Below are 20,651 nucleotides of genomic sequence, written 5' to 3' on the forward strand. Positions count from 1 at the left end.
ACAGTTCTTAAGGAATCGTACGTTGACTGTCTGAAAAAAAATCCTTCTGTTCTACGTCGCTTGAAATGTGATCGCAGCTTAGAAGTTAGCTGGGAAATTTTTCAGCAAATGATTCTAAACAGAGCAGCCCTTGGACTGAAGCCTTCTTCCTCCTCCTTCTAAGATGCACCTTAAAAGCATGATAACCCTTTAGCCTCAGGGACCTCAACATATTACAAGGCTGGGGAGATCCCGAAAGACACCTCGTGAATGCTCTTTTTCTGCGCTGCTTTTCTTCTTTGCCACTGGAGTATTTTTAAACCTGAATTTCACTCTTGTAAATGAAACCCTCATATCCCCAGTTTGCCCAAGGGACGGCAAGGAAATTTTTTGTGCCTTCCCACTCTCATAAATTGTTACAAACTAATACAGGAAACAACAATTATTCAGGCTTCAGGGTTCAACTTCTGGAGCTGCGCTGGCAAGCGGGAAGTTACTTTGCGTTCAGTACATTACGATTCCTGCTCTTGCTGCTTGGGGCAAGGCTAAAGCTGGCCTTTGGTTTAATTTTAAAGGATGTTGTAAGTCAGTGTACTCTAGGGAAAAGGAGGCAATCCATTCCTGCATACACACAAGGAGGACCTCCAGTGTGAACTCATCTGGTCAAACAAATGCCATGAGACCGTGGTGATGTTATCATTTTGGGTGCATTAAAGACTAAGCTTCACTTTACACAAAGTCTTTAGCAAATATATCCTGCCTGATAAATCGGGATGCACTAGCTGGAATGACTGATACCTGAGGTTCCAATACACTGCAAAAAAAGTAGGTGTCTGGTGCTGTGGGCATACCTGAAAGTACGATGCCTGGTCTCCAGCTGCTGCTACAGAAGGGCCTGAGTCTTGCCCAGGCTTTATGTCGGACCTACCCCTCCTCGCAGGGATGCCCTCAACTCCTTGCATTGAGCTCTCCGTGGTCTTACATCGAGGCCAGAGAAAAAGCAGAACTCCTGGCTCCACGTCTGCCTCTAGCCGACTGGCTGCACAAGCTTGGTCAAATCACGTTCCTTCTCAGAGCCTCCAGCAAGCCTCCGAGCCAGAAATCAGTTTCGCATAATTTATATAACTCTTTCTCAGACTGTTGCAGCACTTAGATAAGGCAAGCAGTCGCACATCTAATACACAGAACAGCCGTTATCATTTTAGAAGTCAACATATGCCAGGAGTTACTGCACAGACTGCGTCCTTCTCATCCCCTTGGGCCCTGTGTGAAAGGGGAGACCGGGCTGGTAACTCCTGCAGTGCTGAGCTCGTTGGCTTCTGTTCTCTCATGTGGTCAATTAAAGGCCTGCATGTAAATACAATTAAATACAGCCCTTGGAAAAGTAAGGCTTAAATTAGTCGGTTGTTCTAGCACAGAAAGGGTTCCCCTTATTGTTCGCCAAAGTGGACGTGTAACTCCCACCACCTCATTTCTGTGCTTTAGCAGGGGAGCGTGCACGGAAAGAAAAGTCTGCGCCGAGCTGCTCAGTCATACGAGGCAGGAATCAAACAAGCTGTGCTTACATTAGCCTGAAGTCTGGGGCGCACGGAAAGAGCTATATACAAAGCTGCAGAAACGAAAACCATATGCACTGCTTTGCACGTTTCTGCAGAAACCCTCCAATAGCGCTGTATGTCGTGCCATTAAGGCACTGCTGCTCTGAAAAAATGAACTGAAGGCAAGGGGCAGAAATAACAGAAGGAAAGAGAAAGGCTTTAACTTCGGTATTAAATAAGCCTTTTCTTGACCCCAAAACCGAAGGAATTACCCCAATCGATAAATCTTTTGTACAAGCTCTGCTGGATCAAGAGAACTTGCCTGCCTGCGAGCAGCACGCTGATGGGCAAGTTCAAGGCTAGCGGGCCACGTAAGCACAGATGTAGGCAAAGCTTTCCAAAAAGACAAACCTACCTTTGCTTCTCTACTATTTTGAAGCATGACAATACATAAATAAATAAAAATGGATAATTAGAGTTATTCAGACATCTAACTTTCACTGAAATGAACGCACACTGGCATCTGAGCAATTTTTACAAACGTGGCTTAATCTCCTTTGTACAACGATATAAATGCAAATATGTGTCTGCTTGTCTCCCAGTTTTCCCACCCAAATTATCACTTGTAATCATTAGATCTATTGAAAGAGGAGTGTGCAGATACAAACCATTTCTTTAAAAAAAAGGAAACAAGAAAAAGCTCAAGTGTGCTGTTAAATGAGCGATTCTATCTCTGCTTTAAAGCTAAACTAACTTTCTTTGCACACTGCAATTTTATACTGCTAGCTTCTTCTTGCAGGACACCAATGAAGAGATATGCTGTATATGGAAAGGGCAGTGCCAGAAGATTTCACAGCCAAGTATCTGACCTTTCCAGGCTTCTTATTATTTAATTATCTCTGAGATGTGTCCCTAATTTCTCTTTTATTAGAGATGCCTTAAGTCTTCAGCAGAAAAATCCTGAAATAATAATTTTGCCTGCCATTATAGCTTGGGAAGCAGGGTAATTATGTAAGAATTGTTTTAGACACTTGCAGGGAGAAAAAGGTCACCACAAATAACATCTAGATTTGAAATGATTGGTCTGACTTCAGGTTTCTTGGAAGTGCTCCGGCTTCAGCAGAAGCAGGCAGAAAGCAGCAGGTAACATCTGGGGATGTGTGTGCCATGGGATCAGGCATAAACATTACTGGCTGAAGCTGAAGGGGATTTAGGGTCTGGGAGAAATGCTTGATCTGCTGACAGTCACACGCAAAGGCAGTCAGGGAGATAAACTCCAATACTAGGATATCCTCCTCCTCTCGGCTCACTTCATCTGGAAATGAGACTGCTCATCAGTTTTGGGGATGGAGACAGAGGTGAAAAGATTTAGGGGGCACTGATAAAGTTATCATTGGCTTCTAGCTGCTGAGGTTTTCAGGGTCTTATCACTATCCATTTAAAAACATCATCAGTGCTCAGCTGAGAACTGCAAACAAAACCCTCTGGCCACGGGGATTACAAACTAATGTGAAAAGTTTCACCACCCCACAGCCCTCCTTCCGTTCCCAGATCAAGGCTCAGGCTCCGGCTGCTTTTTGTTAAGCTCTCTAAAGATTAGTTTTGCCCATCGGCCTGAAGGAAGAAGTAAAATCTCACCCACCACACTACTGCGCTTGTCTGGAGAGGGGAATTCCTGCAGCTCTGAGAAAGCTCAGACAGAGGGAGCTCGCCCAGCCCTACCTAGCAGGCTGGGCTGGGTTTGACTGTACTGGAGAAGGCTTTCTCCTGTCTTCTCACCATCCTCGTGCATGGACCAACTCACCTCTCCCCGAAGGACCTTATGCCCCGTGGCCAGGTGGAAGGCGCCTTGCAGTGCTGCAGCATAACCTGAAGCTGTTTTGTGAAGTAATGGAAGGTTTCAGCCAAGCGGAGCTGTCAGCCTAACATCATTCCTGAGATCAAATTCACGAGGAAGAAAACTAAGGAGACTCACAGCCTGGCAGGGACTCATAAACACCTTTATTGCCTCCTAGCTGAACTGACGGAACGTGTTCGTTTTCTACCTGAGACCTACAAGCTCTACCACGCTCAGAGAAGCTGGGTAAAAGCTAATTGAAGCCAAACGGCAGGAAAGAAAGCACCAATAAAAGGGGTGGTGGTCACGAGAGAGTAATCAAAAAAGGCACTGACCAGCTGGGTGTCTGTCAAGAGAGGGCTTAGCAATGGGACACAGCCATCTGAGTGTCTGTCACGTAATGGGACACAGAGAGCCAAAGGCAAAAAACTGTTTGCAGAGCGTGCAAAGCCCTGTTGTTATTTGGCATGCAAAGTTCTCTTGTTATTTTGCAGGAGAGAGATTAGTACCATTAAAAGTGAAGTTGTGATTTTCTTCCCTGCCATGGTTCTTACATGGCACTGTATATATTTTTTTTTCTGTGCAAAGCCATCAGAAGGAAAGAGTTTTGAGTCAGGGAGAGAACAGGCTATTAAATAGCTCTAGAGGGTTACCACAAGGTGGAGATGCTCAGAAGTGCCTCTGTGAAACAGGGGATGGAGTAAGGCGACCCCATTCATGCAGTGGAGGAGCACACCACCTGTAGGAACTGAGCACTTCCAGGGAGCAGCTGGAGACCCATTAACAATTAAAGGTCCTGATTCAGCTCAAGTACTTGCGACACTTTTGGCACGTGCCAACTCTTTTGCAGCATATACTTGAAGGACAAGTTCAGAAGAGGGTAGCTGGGACATGAAATCCACTTTTCCTCATTTGGAGCCCTGAGGATCTAATTGTACCCAGGGGAGTTTAAGGCAAGTAACTCAGGCATTAGGGAGCTAAAGGAAAGCATAAGCCAGAGCAGGTCACAGCCCACACTAGTCTTCACAGTCTTCTGACTCCTCAATATTTACATGAAACCAATTTAGACTTTCTTAGACATTAGCAAATCAAGTGTAAATAACGTGAATGGCTTTGAGACTTAAGTGGATCACACTTGGACATCCCCTCTGAATTGGTAGAGTTTAAGTTAGCATACACATAGCCAGTGAGTACAAGTAAAGCAAATGGGAGTTGCTCAGACTTTTCCCTCTCCCTTTAAGAACAAGCTAAACACTAGAACACTTTTCACTCAGAGCTGAAGAAGAGCCACTCTTGTCACCTCTCACACTCGGGAGAGGTCCCAGTCCCATGATTGCCTTTGTGCCCTGCGCTTTTTTCCCTCCTCCCTAAGCTCAGTCCTGCTGTGAAGTGCTCCTCTCCTGCTGTCCTTCTTGTGTGTGAACTGCTGTCCTAGGGGGTTGTTATATTTTAGGCTGCTGGAAGAAGGGAGCTTGCCTTGTGATGAATACTGTAAAGTGCTGTATGTGCTGGCAGCCCCGTGTAAATATCACTGTCAGCTTGCGTGTACGTTGGCGGAGGGAAGTACTTACAGCAGTTTTCTTTACGGATAGCAGAGGGGGCAGGAGGAACCGTGGATCTGTTCCTAAACTCAAGCTCTGTCTCTTGAAGAAGATAAAAGTGAGATAAAACCTTGCATCCTCTCACAGGTGTCACACATGTGTTTCCTGCTGCTTGGTGGGTGACACGGTGGTAAACAGAGACGCTCTCTTCTCCCAGACAGCTGATTTTGCTTTTCTTTTGATTTCTCAGTGGCCCTGCATAGCCCAGCTTGCCTGAGCTCAGCACTAACAGGTGCTGGGACACTTTCTCCCTCTGACTCTGTAGCTGTTTTCAGGCTCTCAGATGTTTCTTACTTGGGCAGATTTTGGCCAACATCTCTGTCTCAGATGTGCTGATTCCAGGTGATTCCTCAGCCTACTATTTTGCTCCACTTATGCCAGATTGCTCTGAATAAATCACCACTATCAGGCAGAGGTGAACCCACAGAGCGCTTTTCAGAGAAGTGTTTCCATTAGAAATTTCAGAAAGTGCTGCCAATGTCATTTACAAAAAAGGTTAATTTATTATTGAGAGACTTTGATTGTCTGTTCCTTTATAATGTCTTGCATTGTAATTCAGAGGAATGGGATATAAAAATGTTATTAAAAGCTGAAAACTTTTCTAGAATAATCTTATTTCCCTCCGCCTGAATTGCCTGCATTACGTGGAAGTATAAGCTCTGACAGGCATTTCGATTCTGTATTCTCCCCGGGTTCACATGCAACGACATGTAACAGGCACGGATTTTGACACCACCTAACTCTGCAGCGATGATGGTTCCGTGTCCTTTTGGAAAACAGGCTGAACTGTCATCTCTTGCCCTTAAAATCAGTGCTAATGTTCCCGAGTGGATTTAGTTATAGCTACACCAAATTCCAAAACAGTATGATAGACAGCCTCACAATTTACAAAATTAAATGTGCTATCAAATTGGGAATAGAGATGCTTTTTTTTTTTTTTTTTTTTTTGTCCCATTTTTCTCCAGTTTTCACTAGAATAATGGAAGGCCCAATCATTCCGGACAAGCACTGCACAGTCATTTTACTTGATATTGTCATACGGAGCCTGCAAGGATTTTACTGGCTCTGAAAGGTTTGGTCTATTGGAGCATAGCAAATGAAAAAAAATCAGCATCCTTACCGTTCAACACTTTCGTGCTGTAGTAAAAGCTACAGCCCTTGACTCAGGTGAGTCCTTATGCCCAAGGGAGGAAGGACTGAACAGTTTGGCCTTATGCACTCCTCATCATGATCACCATTATCAATTTTGCACTTTCTGCCATTATCCATGATTATTAATTAATGCTTAATGCATTTTCCCAGCAGTTCTATCACCCTCGCAGCATCTCTGGGGATATGTCACTCTCGCCGGTTGTACGCGGTGAGCAGCTGAAGCATGAGCTTGGGCTGGGTCAGGATTTGCACATCAATCAGAATCCAGGAGTTCCAGGCTGCTGCTTCTCTTCTCACATCACCGGGTCCTACTTCTCCCTGCATCCCCGCTACCCTTTCCAAACACCCTTTCACTGTAAGCACTGTGTCTGTGCAATAATAAAGGGAGATTTTCCTACGTGCTCCCACCACACAAATCGAATGAAATGGCAACTTGCCTCTGATGCAGCTTCCTCACCCCACACAGATCTAAGGGCTCCCACTGTGTGGGACTTGATTTATTTGGTTGGCGCTGCCATTTTACACCCTGCGCCATAAACACCGTGTCACCTATATCCTCTTTACCCTGGCACCAACAAAAACCTGTAGCACCACCGTACTTTAGTATTGGTAGACTTAAAATGTAGCAACCATGCCTTGCCAGACCTGACGAATACACTAGAAAGGCTCTGAAGCAATCCAGTGCATTTACACAGAACACCGGCCCTGATTTTCTTTAAACAAGCTGTTGAAACCTAGACTAAGGAGAAAGGTACTTACCCATTATCTAGTCAGGAAGCCACATCTTCCTTAAGTAAATTTTTTACCTATTTCAGAATGAGTGGGTTGTACCTAAACAGCTTTTCTTGCACGCTAAAGCTTTGTGCTGCTGCACAGCTGCCAGTGGGCAAAGTGGCTCCCACGTATGGGGCAAAGCTCTGTTTTTCTGTACAGCAAAAGAAAACTTCCTTGTACTGATGACAGAATGATTTGAGGTCAACAGGGAATGTATCATGGCCTGTTCTGCTTCTCACGTGGCCATGAAGGTACAGCAGAGGGTAAACAAGAAAATATTGCCTTAAAGACAGGCTGACATGCTCCTCACCCACATGGCTCAAAGACAGGTTCTGAATGTTTTGCCTTTTTTTTTTTTTTTCTATGCTAGTGCAATGAGGCAGGGAGAAAAGTCTGGCTAGAACCTCATTTAGCATCACTTTGAAAACACGAACAACTAGTGACCGCGCTTTAAAAATGTTTTTTTTCTCTGAGAGCCTTACCAATTTCTTCTGCTGGGAAGTTTTAAACCAGAGGAATTCCTGGAGCAGGAAAAAAAAACTCACGCAGAGAAGAATATCTGGAGGCTATTCTGGGCAGAAGGTGGTCAGTGTAAGAAAAGGCTCAAATCCCATCACCGCAACAGCAAACGAAATGAAAGTAAATCTGCATTCTATAGAGCCAGGCTTCAGTTTCATGAGCTAACGTGCAACTGTTTCTGGCGTTGCTTAATAGCATCGAACACGTGAAGTTCCAGGTTTTAAATTTAACACAGAGCATTACAGCAGTGTTTCCACTTCTGCATGAGACAAACTTTAGCACTAAAAGTGAATATTGGGATCTTAATGACTGCTTTAGTAAGACCTAAACTTTTAATTAACCTGCCAAGACAAATCACAGCCCATAGCTCTTAGGTAACTATTGCAGACAGCTGAGACTCAACACCAATGCCTCTTCTGGGAGAGGGATTAACGGCAGCTTTGGACCGAGTCTGCTTTTTTCAGCAAGGAAAAAAAAAATCCATTAAGCAATCACGGTGGCTAGCAGAAAGCTGAGTGCTAGTTTTATGGAGCAATCTTTAAATTACAACCAAACGAATCTGGGGATATGAAAAGGTTCTGCGTGTCAGTAAATTTAAAATTAAACATTATTGAGTCAGAAACAGGTTCTGGTATTTACAGAGGGAAGTAAGAATGCCCAGTGTGCCGGGTTGTCAAGCAGTCCGCAGGCAGCATCCTTGCCTCCTTGGACAGCAACTAATCAGTGCCTGCGTGCTGAACTGGCAGGGCACTTTACTGCCAGAGAAACTGAGAAACCTGTTAATTTGTACTTCTTAAGAAATCACAGCTTCTTTCTGTTAGCAAGGAGAAATAGAGATGCCTGTTATCGTGGTTCCTACTACTAAGCCTCGCAGCGCTCTTTGCCGGTTTTAACCCCAGCACTCTGCCTGAACTCCTGCTGCAGTAATTTTGACAGTGCTCAAAGGCAGGACTGTCACACAAAAGTGTTGCATGGTGTTGCTCTGTGCTCTTCAATCATTCCTATACCTCTGCTCCAGGATGGAAAAAAAAAAAGAAGCTAAATAAAAATGAGATCAAAGGCAAAATGAAGCAGGGAATTTCAAGCTTGTAATCCAACTTTGGCACTAGGTAGAATCTCCTTCTGGATATAGTTATTTAAGAGGCATACAAAATACTTACGGGGCATTTAGGGCCTAACAGCATTCAGCCTGTTGCTGAACACATCCTCTGCAAGCCTTCTCTCCCCAGCCACACAAAGGTACCATGCAATTTGAGTATGCGCATTAATACCTGGCCTCAAGGCAGCCAGCTGAGGAATAAAACAGGAAATCCTTACCAATTGCAGTCGTAAGAAAAGAAACCACTTCCGACTCCTTGCCATCGTTGTAGAAGGCTAAATGCCATATGCCTGAATCCAAATACTGGATAAACCCCGTCTCATGGCTGGACAAGGGCACAGAAGCTCTGTGCTGCCGCTGGGGTCCTTCTAAGCTTCTCGCCTCCTGTGTTAGCAGACGTCTTCCATCAAGGAGCTCGACAAAGTCAAACTGAAAAATAAAGAAGAGTGATGGCTGGGTGAATTTCAGGCTGAGGAAGCCTAATCTCTTGCTCCTGGTTTGTTTTATGAAGAAGACAGACATATTTTGCTTTGAGTATTAGAAATGTACATATATAGATGCTTCATAAACAGGTTTTCTCTTTTGGTGTCTATCGAAGTATGTTCCTGGACAACCTTCAAGTAACCCCTTTGGAAAAAGCAAGTATATGAATGTAGTTCTCTGTAATTACGTTGGCCAAGAAGCCATCTTTATTTAGAAAGTGATTTGGGGCACATTGACCCTACTGACGTGCTCTTTCTGTAGAGACATAGGCAGGGAAAGCTGAGGTCCAGGGAACATGGCTAAATTGCACATGGCTAAATGAAATAAAATGGCTAAATATAAAGAGATGCTACTCAGAAGCTTTTTTGTTATTTTCTTTGTGTCTTGGCTAACAAGGAAAATAGGCAGAAAAAGAAATTATCTAGCCTAACTGGATAGATTGTTCGCCAGAATTGTTTACGGTCATCAAGAGGAGGGTAAGTGGCATTTGTAAGTAAATTCTGGTGAACGTTTTGCAGAAGTATTTTCCTTAGCCATAAGGGTTTTTCTTAAAGCAATAGCAGAAGTGGTTAAAAGATCATAAAAAGATGGAAAACAGATAAGCTACTGTATAAAGGGCTCATTTACAAGCAGGCTTCTAGAAATTTTCTTCAAAAGAACTTATTTTTTTCCCCTTGGTGACTTCAGGTGAACAATTGCTTTCATTTTGCTATTAGCATTACAACTACCTTTTGTTCCCTGTTTAAATAACTCCACCGACTTTCTGCAATAATTGTATTTTGTCTGATAATATATTAATGGGACAAGTCAGATACAAGTCTAGCAGACATCACAGATGTGAAGCGAGCCTTATCTAACCCGACTCTTATCTTGTGTTCAGGTGAACAGAACATTTTGTGAGCAGAACGAAACAGCTGGGGCACAGCCGTGCTTCTCTGCACCCTGACTTTCTTTGGGTTTCCCTCTCCCATCCAGGCAGTCAAATAAGCTTGTAGGTTTTGGTAGGAGCAAGGAAAATGGAAAAACACCACCACTTATTTTTGTACCGGCAAATGTTGCTGCTCTAAATGGTTGCAACAAATTTGGGCTCCTTATCCCTTTTGACTTTGCCATATCAAAATGTGGGTGCTTTTGTTATAGTATTACGTTGTCTGGTGTACTCTTCAAAGTCCACCAAAATAAGGAGTTGATGACATTTTCTCTCCTCTTGCAGCTATTACTAAGTTAAAAAGAAATATTTATTTCCAAATGTATTTATTTTTTAGAAATAAACTAGATATGGCCTACCTTGTACACAAAATGACACAGTTTGTCCCTAGAGCATTCCTCATTATTGCATTTTAATTATTTATTTGAACTCTGAATTTGCTTTATTCATTTTTTCTTATTTCATTTCAGCATGTAGATCATTCAGATGTGATGCTGCACTGTCTTTTGAGAAAGCAAAAGCCAGGACGCCTGTGAAGGGCATTCCTTTGGCTGTCTACGAAGACAGAAGCAGAGTTGTTGTTTTGAGATAATGTGATGTAAATACAAAATATAAAGCCTACAGGTATGTAATTGAAAAAGCATATTTGTTTTGGAAAAATACGAGACTTTAGTGGTTTTAAGTTTCAGAGGACAGAAGCGTGACGTTGTTCTGAACAGCACCGTGTGAGACAGACATTCACAGCCGCTGTGAGGGTGCCCTGAGGGCATTTATTGCTTGCTACATATTAGGTCTAGACGCTTGAAACTTAGTGGGATGAAAACAATTTCAAGGCATCCAGCCACAGCGAGCTGCTGTTGTTACAGTCCAATCCAGGTTATGCTTACCTGGGGCTTCCTGCCAAATGTAAAAGTTTATTTTTGTAAATATTTGCAAGATAGGTGTTGGTGACTTCGCAAAGTTACTAAGCTACTAGCTGTAAATATGAATAGAACCGCAAATGCATTATGTTTTATTATGTTTGAATAAATGCGGAGATTTTTAATACACAATTAGAATTAATGCAAGCAAGAAAATTGTAGACAAAATACCTCTTTAATAAATTCAAATTGTATAAATGGAAAAAATGCCTCCCAAAGGCTGTGATGGCCAATCCCTAAAATTTAGTATGTGACAAATTTGGCCTAGGTTAAAGAGTTTAAAAATGATTTGATATGGGAAGATTAAATTTAATAGACCATAAGAAAATAGTGTAACTTTTATTTTAATTTGTTGAGAAGAATTAGAAGTGCCTTTTGTTACCAGTAAATTATTTTGGGCTTCTACAAGCTCTATTTTTAACACGACAGAAATGTGGAGTTTGCACTTTCTTCTGAGTATTAATGTCCATGGTTGCTGGCAACCTTCAGTAGTAGATAGGTGATCACAGACAGCTTCCCAAAGAGAATCTGTAATAGTTTGCTGTTTTAGCAGGGAACATTATAACTTTTAAGATTTTACCAATTTCAGGAATACAGGCTAAGGGGCTACAGCCTTGGAAGTGACTGAAAGAGAATAGTTTGTCCATAGGTTCATGCAACAGAAAACCAATTATCTAACCAGAAGAAATATCTAATTGGCTAGTACAGAAGAAAATCTGATTTTCAGCTCAAATTTTATTACTGCCATCAACCAGATAGGCTGGGAAAAAAATCAACCCCTTATTGCACCCTTCCAAGGAGGAGATTATCACTCCTTTAAGTGTACGTTTTGCCAAAGTCTTGTTTGTGAAATTCATTATAAAATGTGGAAATATAAAACTCACTGGGTAGATTTACAGGGTGCACCTGATACTCTGGATCATGCAAGAGAAAAAATGAGATTTGTGTAATGTGTTTTAACTATGAGATACAATGTTAACACAAGAAGCAGGTTACCGATTTAATGACTCCTAAGGCTAATAAATTATGGTGAGATTAAGTGTTAAGGATTAAACTTCATATAAAAAGATACAGAAGTAGGACAATGTTTTAATTGTCAGCAGATTTTAAAAATATTAGGAAAAGGGATCATTTCAAAACTGAATTAAATATTAGCTAGTAATATATAAATATTGTTCCACTATCTGCAGATTCATTGTTATGTCTTCCTAACAGGGTGGTTTCAGGGTTCTGTTTCTACTACTCTTATTTTTTGGATTAAAATGTCCCTCTGGTAATTTTTGGTGATATTTTGGTCCAGATGCTGATTTTTTTATATACTTGGCAGCTCTTGATTTGTGGCTATATAGAAAGCAGCACTTACAATGTCTTGGTACAAGTGCATTGCCTCCTCCAGCATGTAATATTGACAAACATGTGCCACATCCCACATTTAATGTAGCAATGAAGAAGTCAGTGTGGGCTTCTTAATTGCTTAAAACATTAGTGATTAAAACATTACTATGGCTGGGTGAAGTGCCCTGCTCCATTTAAACATTTTGTTTTAAATTCAACAGACTTTGCTTGAGATTTATGTGTTAAATTTCACAATTGTTCTTTAAACAATTGAAACTATTCATGTAATAATTCTTTTTCATAATGGATATTAATAATCATTACAAACAAGGAAAGCCAAAGTAATACAGACTTCTGATCTACAGTCAGCATTATTGTTGTGAGCATGACCTTATTATTTTAATAAAACAGAAGGTTTAAATTCTAAATGTCTCAATCTCCCCTTAAAGAGAGACTGATTAAAAATGGGTAATAACAGCACTATTGTGTCACTGAATTTATGACCTGCTGATCCTACTGAAATATTTTAATTCTGCAGAAAAGCAGGCAGAAAAAGTGTAGATTTATGACACCTCTTTGACATAAATAAGTTGCAGGTGTGTTAATATGTGGAAAATACCATATTACCCAGAAAGGTTGTCATAAACATATTTGTTTGCTTAGAAAGAAAATAAAGACAGGGTATTTCTATAAATCTTAAATTGCTGTGCTGGTTGCTGGACTTTTCCGTTAGTAATGGAGGAGAAGGCTAAGTTTGAACATTAACAGAAACCTGGTAATACTTTGCTAACTTGCTGATGCAAGTGGGAGCAAGATGTTTTGCACTGCCAAACAGAGTTACGCCCTAATGTATTAATCAATCTGGCTAAGAGCAGCTTACGAACTGAGATGGAAAGTAGAGAAACTAATGTACAAAATCCTTATATAAGGGGATGGTTAGTTTGGAGCTTTCCCCAGAAAGTGACTTTTCTCAACACAGCTTTTTCCCAGGTGTGCTAAGCAAAACTACTGCTTCCATTTTAGCCCTACAGAATAATAACCATATCTTGGTTCCTGCTGAAGTAAGACAGTGGCTTTCTGTTACAGACTTGATTTTGTTTGGTTATACACCGGTTACTGTGTCCTGACCAACCTCAGCCTAATCTGACAGCCAACACGCATAATGTGAAGAGTTGGCTCAAGGCATTTCAGCACAGCAGGCAAAAGTGAATCGTGCTCCCATGAGGGTGAGAAACTGGGGTCTTGCAGCTCTTACCATGGGAGGGGAGAGGGAGAGGCTGAAAGAGGGACACATGGCATGAAAGATGGGGAAAAGGGATGATTCTTTTTGATGTAGTTTCAGTGAGACTGCTGCTGTAAGGGGTGCTGGATGGAGAGGGTGGTGGTTGATGGAGCTGGGAGCAGGGAGGTGATCCCCTCACCCAACCCTTTCTGCCCCCGGCAGCTTGCTGCTTTAGTTAACCGCCTGCTTTGCCTGGGCCTGCAGCCCATGGGGTTAATGTGTGTGACAATCTGGTAACTCTCACTTGTTTATCTTTCTCTGGATATATCACCTTTAATGTCTTGCAAGCACGCAGCAAATTCCTGAGAGATACAGCTGAAATAAAAACAGCCATGAGAACAAAAGTTATAAGACAAGTGTTGCTTCATTGAAATTAGGTCCCATTACCTGTGTATGTGATGGTGGAAGGCCTTTTCTGCCATAGATGCCAACCAGAGCGGCCTTTCCTAAGGACACATTGAATTTCAGATGCACTGGGTGGTCGATGAACACCTGAGATCTCCAAAAGATACCAGGAGGGATCTTCTGTGTGGCTCGTCTGCCAACATCGATTTCTCCAGAGTCTATAAAACTGTCGTCTGGAAAGAAACTACTGGGCTTTCCTGCCAAAACACAGGAACAAAAATCTTGGATTAGCCTTAGATCCTAGAAGTAATCCAACTGTATCGGTATCTCTGACACTGATCTTGAGAAAGAGACTATTAATGTCCCGAGGTCTTCGGAGTACTTTGTGTAGCCAGTCCTTATGATATGAGAGGAAAACTGGCAGGGTTATTCTTGGCTTCAGTAACTGTTTTGTTTGAAAACATGAATATGGGAAGAGCAACCTGGAGAAAAATGACCCTTTGTTCAAAGCATAACATTAGAGCTTGTGTAATTACATTACATAAAAATAAATCATCTTGCATTATAACACAAATGAAAATGAGTTCACTGATGGAGAAGACATCATTACATTAGCAGAGAGAAGGGAAGTAACAGTGAGGTAGACGTGTTTCACAGAATGGAATGGCAGCGTGGAGAAGAGCAGCATGAAGGGATGCCTGAGAGGGGAAAGGAAAATGTTTCTCTGTTAAATGAATGCTGGAAAGTGGTATCAATATTTCAGATTTGTTCAACAGTCCAGAAAAGGCTAAAGATAAAAAGGACTGAGTAAAAACATGATGGAAATCATACCCTGCCTGTCAGTAATATCTACTAAGAAACTTGATAGGTTTTAATTAGGTTTCAATGCAATCTGTGAAGTGTGTTAGGATTATCCATCTTCCTTTAGCAGCCAAACAAACGGAGGCATCTGTTTTCTGAAGCAACCACCAGGCTGGAGAGCCTGAGCGAGTGGATGGCAATCAGCACTCGTCATAACATCTGAGGGAGTCAGCAGGGAGTTCAGCATCCCTGGAAAACAAGGCTGAGGAACTCCAGGTTAGACACCCTTACGCTCACAGTTCTCAGAATTGGTGGCTGCTTCGAGAAAACCTCAGCCCCATGGAAGCCCAGGGAGTAGGGACAGGATGCAAACTGAAATCCCCAAATGCTGTCTGGCCTTTGCCATAACCAGTGGCCACGCAGCTTCACCTGCAGTGCAGAAAGAAGATGACAGCAACTGCTTAGCAAACAGCCTTTAAGGACACTTGTACTTGAAGAAATTAAAAAAAAAAAAAAAGACCAACAAACAAAAAAGGATTTTGGCTTCAGGAGAACATCATATCACCATCGAGGTCTAATTATTAAATTTAGAAATGCAAATCAATTTGTTATCTCGGTGCCATTACACCTCAGTACCTTTGTTTCACAGATCAAATAATTCTGATAAAACGAGAGTAAAACGTTTAGGAACACTCAGTATTTTGCAGAAAAATCTAATTACGAGAATTTTTCTTCTAGAACCTACATGTGGGAAACAGGATATATGAAATTAAAGTATCTTTTCCTGCTCAGAATGAGTTAAGGTGAAATAGTCTTAAAATTTACTTGCCATGTTGAAAAGGTGACTGGTAGAGCAACCTCTCATTTTACTGTTTTGAGTTATAGTATTTCCTTTAAAAATTAAACTTCTCCATATGTCATCCCAATACAAACTCTCCAGGAGAGACAGAAGTAAACTGTTAGCCGTCTCTCCAAAATCCATATATAAATTATATGCACATTGACAGTTAACAAAAGGAGTATCTGAAGATACTTCTTTGTAGACGGGAGATCTCTTAAATTTTCTATTGTATAAAACATTTTAGAAGAACTTTTGGTCCAAATAAGGCTAATCCCTGATTAGCTAATTCAGGTTTGCAACTGCTGAAGTACATCGCTGGAGTGGGACTTGATGGCACGTTTCATTTCTGTGCTGTCTTGAAAACAGTGTACGCCTGTTCATAGGAAAAAGCTACTGGTTATTTTATAAGGCCCTCATTTATCTTTGTTCATCAAACTCAAATAAATACAAGAGGGAAATCTGCTGACTTTTTATCCTTTTTTAGTCAAAGTGTATATTAATAGAGATAATCAAAAGCAGCTTAGGTAAATGGACATTGTTACTGAATCGTTTGTGCTAAAAGAGTACAGCTGTACAATGGAAATCAGCTAGCTTGATTCCAAAGGGGATTACTTTATAAAACAGATTGTAAATATTTATTTGGCATACTAAAAATTACTTTTCACACTGTTGGGAGTAAAGGAAACGGTTCCCATGTCTTCATGCAAAGTTTCTTATTCCATTATTGTAAGGTGAAAAGATTCAGGCTTCTATTAAAAAGACCTAAAGACATCACCTGTTGGGGTTCAGATGAAGGATTTATTTTTCTGATTGCTACCGACACGTTTTATAGATTCATAGAAATTCAGATGAAAATCTAAAGTGTTTGATATGCGCCCTGATTGTTCATTAATAAAGACTGCACAGCGGAGTGAATCAGGGAAGGTGAGAATTTAATATGATGGATGGTGCTGTGCAAGAGAGAGCCTGGAGAAATTGAGCACAGTGGGTATTCTGCCTGTACGGCACAGCAATTGCTCAAGCTAGAAAAACGTTTGTGTGATTGAAAAAGACAATTTCACATAAATAATTGTTTGTACACGCAATTACAAAGCTTGTATCTCCTCTTGGTGGACTGTTTTAAGGCTGAAAAGGTGATGTGAGCTGGGCTATGCTGTGCAGCCAGCAGCTGGAGGTACCCTGATGCAGAACGGCTCGCCACAAGGCTGAAGTCAATCCCTGCTTTGCCAGGTTTAACCTCCAGTAGGATCACATCCTACAAATTGGATTCTTCATAAAGAAAGTACAATAAGAAAGCAATTTCAGCTTCTAATCAGAAATTAGGTTTTAATCAGAATATTTGACTACTTAAAATTAACTTCAGGTCTGAATTCTTAATTGGGCTGTCAATTACTTTGCTCTTTCCATGCATTACCTTGAACTTTTTAGTTGCCGTAGCAACTCTTCCTAATTTATTTGGTTATCAAAATGAACCATTTCGTTTCGGCCCCTGCTGAATCTGCTGGTATTTTCGATACCAAGGTACCCTGACTCATCAAAACACTTAAGAACACACTGGTATTCCTCTGACTTCAATCACAGTTAATTACACGCTTAAATGTAAGCATGTGATTAAGTGCGTTGCTAAACAGGGATGGGCTTAAACACCCGCAAATGCTGTGCTAGAGCAAAGCCACAGATGAGAACTGGCAAGGCGTTGGTAACGATTCATTCAGATCAGCTGATTCATTCCAGATCGTTTCAGGGTGATCAGGAGCACTTTCAAATATAGTTTAATCTATTTTTTAAATAAAATCCAAAGACATAAATTCTGATTTAGAACAGCAGCCATGCAACACTGCTAGTCCAGAATTGGTCGCACAGTCACTCGATGGGGAGAGAGCTGCATTTTCAGGCTGGATGTCATTAGTCCTGCAAGAAACATCTTGTCCTGGTGTGGTTTTTCTTAGTCAGGACAAGATATTCTCTAAACCTACGGATTCCCAAACATCTGCATGAAGCACAAACTTGAGGGGGCTTCTGATCAAACTCCTAGGGTAATTTCCAGATTTCTTTTTTAGCAGAGCTTTTTGGCAGCAATCAAAACTTCAACTGACAGCACGAAGCATGGCTGAAAAAGAAATCAAGTGGAGGTCTTTGATTTGGATGGCAGTCTTAGATAAATACTTTCGTTCGTTTTCATTTTGACTTTTAAAAGGAAGTGGACAGATCAAAACTACATGTTCCAAAACCAAAACATATGGCAAGTTAGAAGGGGAAAAAATGGATCTGTCTCAAGTATTTTTGAATACAACATATGGTATCTGCAGCTCGCTCCACTGTCTAGTCAGGTTTGCTGAGAATAACTCTCTTGGTTGATTTTTCCTTGTAGAACGTTGATGTCAGCTGTCAGTTGCTAGTAAATACACTTTTTTTAGGGAACACACATCATTAGGGCTTTTATTTGGACTGATAAAGGCAGATAAGCTCTTAAAGAAAAAAAAAAAAAACAACTACAATTAATTTAAATTAAATAGATAAACATAAGCGCTCTGCCAAAGTCCAGGGAACTCTGGAAACTTTTGAATTCAATGAGTTGCCAGAACAGTAGCAAATCTCCTACCCCAAAACCTTCCTCCCCCAAAACAAATAGCAAAAAAGGCAAAGACTTAAATTTTACGGGAATCTGTTAGCCTTGTATAAAGCAGCTCGTCACACAAACAAAACAGCTTTCCGAGCATTTGAATTGCAGAACAGCTTTCTGAATCTTTCAGTTCCTCATTCCTCCAAGTTTTGGGAGGGATAAAACACCTGCCCTTGCAGGGTTTACGGGCAGTGCTGCTTCTATACAGAGCACTGTAAGATGTCAAGCTGCTGGATAATGCACTGCTGAATTGACAAACCATTTCCAATTTCAGTTAAAGCTTCGAGCTGCCAGCACCACAACACTTTGAGGAGAGCATGTCTTCCACCTGGCCAGCTTAGCAAAGAGATATCCAGCCAGGGAACGCCAGTACTCACTGGTTCTTTGGTCCTCAAAGCATTTGGTACATGGTGGCAACGAATAGGCAAAACCAAATGTTTTCACTGGATTCACTGCTCCAGGAATTTTTTAATTTTCAAGACATTTTCTCCATGAAAATAGCAATTCGAGGCAAGGTTTTCATGATGGATGTCTGTAGCCTTAGAGGTAAGGTGCAGAGTTCCACCTTGAGAACGCCTGAGATATATAAAGAGGATTGTACACACTTTTATCGGATCAGTGAATATCAGAAGGGTATGAAACTTAGACACATATGGAAACAAGACTGACGACTACTAGTTCTAGACGTGAAAGACTGGAAAAAGCACCTGACAATGGCAGCATTGAGAGTAATGGAACATGAGATTGGGTGGCTGGAGTTCAGAGGCAGACAGAAGACTCACGACATGGACACACACCAACCGTACCTTCACTGGTTCCTTTGCCTTTCCTGTCAGGTAACTCTAACCCTGTGCCCCCCGAAGGATATAAGGAGACGTCCGTTGGCACTGGCCAACTGCTGGCCGTGTCTTCCGTGATTTCATACATCTGCCCTTCCATCGGCTGCAGGTGCCAGTTTAGGCCAAACAGGTGCATGGCTGTGGTGAGCAATGAGAAAAGTCATCTTTTTCTGCCTGGGAGAGATTCAGAACTTGTAGCAGGGGACCCTTCTAAACCCTCAGTCCACTGGCTTACTGGGGGTTGTTGTTTTAGGGCAAAAACCTGTGTGTGGTTAGCCAGCCCCTACTGATTCTACCGTACCGATTCCCTAAGTCTTTACCCCCACTAAGTCTTTACCCCCACTTAAACTAGTTTTGGATCACCTCCACCAATCCACCCTGCTTCTTCCAGTGGAACCACACCTGATCCGTGGCCTGTAGGAGGGAATACTCGGGCACCGTGTTTCAGAAGACTCCCAAGGCTGGGGTGACGATACGGTGAACGTGAAAATACAAGGGGTATTATTTCTAGGCATACGGATAGATCCTAGGAAATTGCTCTTTGGTTTGCTTTGCTGTAGTCAAAGCATATTACATAGGTTCCTTTTTCTTTTAACCCATCAATTAAACACACAAGCCCCTCTGACGGTTTTTCCTGAATAAGACCAAGAAAAACTTAAGGCAATTTTAGATCAGTGTTGAGCAGATCTCTGTGCTCAGCAACAGGAACACAACGTGACCACGAGTGAGTGCTCCTCAGTACAATTCAGCTTCCCTTACTCAGATCAAAGATACATCCTCAAGGTTTGAACACAAGGAGCATCGTTGACATTTGTGTGACACCAGGACATAGCTCTCTCTAGCTTTCTCGGTTGTGCAAAGTCATCCAGTGCACACATGAATTTATTTCAAGCCATTACATAAAGACAGGTGAAGTTAAGGAACAAGACAGAATACTTAAAAAGTGAACACATGTATGTGGAGTATGGAAAATTGTATGCTTACACAACTAATACTTGCCCCTTGCAAATAGAAAGCAAAACAACGTGGCTTTCCGTATCAGTTCTTCCTTCCCCAACATAAACATTTCATATTCAATCAGGATCCAGTTTAGCTCCAGGCTCTCCGCAGCTAAATGATCCGATATTTGCTACACTTGGAATGACATTTCTTTTCTAAGGGAGTGCCTTGATATTTTACTCTACAATTTCTCCAAGAAGCTGTGCAGTGGCACTAGAATCACAGCCATTTAGCATAAACAAAAAGAGTCAAAATCAGTGCAGGAATAAGAGCATTTCCATTTTATATAGTTCTCATTTTGTTCACAGAGATACATCTGAGCTTGGCAAACACTGTCAGGGACAAGTGGTTAGTTTATTTAAACCTGTGCATCAGGAACAATCTTTTCAAGATGATTGAAAAGTAATCGGAGTAGTTCTCCAAAAATGGCATGTTTAGGCAATTTAGCGAAATCAGTGACTTTTTTCCACTTCAGCCTCAATTAGGTCATCTATCATTTACTAACATGAATAAACTTGTCTTTGCACTAACACAACATCACAAAACAAGGAGAGCAAACGTCTCATTTTACCATGTAAACTGGGCCTGGGATTGTTAACAAAGTCTGGATCGTTAGGAAAGAAAATACTCTCCTAAAACCCCCAAGCAGCAAGGGAAGTCTCCCAGGGAGCTGGCCACAGCCCAGATGTGTTTATCCAAGTGCACGTACCCAGGAGGAATACTACCAGCACAACTGGTGGTGCACCCTGGACACTT

At 41.6% G+C, this 20,651-nt stretch overlaps 1 protein-coding gene across 4 annotated transcripts in view; it reads right to left on the reverse strand.

Moving 5' to 3' along the window:
- The window catches only part of TENM4 (teneurin transmembrane protein 4), a 901,054-nt gene that overhangs the window by 157,884 nt on the left and 722,519 nt on the right, over nucleotides 1-20,651 (reverse strand). For all 4 annotated transcript variants that reach the window (XM_035330189.1, XM_035330205.1, XM_035330196.1 and 1 more), the window contains 3 exons: nucleotides 18,864-19,034; nucleotides 13,835-14,049; nucleotides 8,718-8,928 (listed from right to left, as the gene is read on the reverse strand). In XM_035330189.1, the coding sequence (XP_035186080.1) occupies nucleotides 8,718-8,928; nucleotides 13,835-14,049; nucleotides 18,864-19,034 (597 nt within the window). The remainder of the gene's footprint in view (nucleotides 1-8,717; nucleotides 8,929-13,834; nucleotides 14,050-18,863; nucleotides 19,035-20,651) is intronic.

This window comes from Oxyura jamaicensis, chromosome 1, assembly GCF_011077185.1.
Source record: "Oxyura jamaicensis isolate SHBP4307 breed ruddy duck chromosome 1, BPBGC_Ojam_1.0, whole genome shotgun sequence".
Lineage (NCBI taxonomy): Eukaryota > Metazoa > Chordata > Aves > Anseriformes > Anatidae > Oxyura > Oxyura jamaicensis.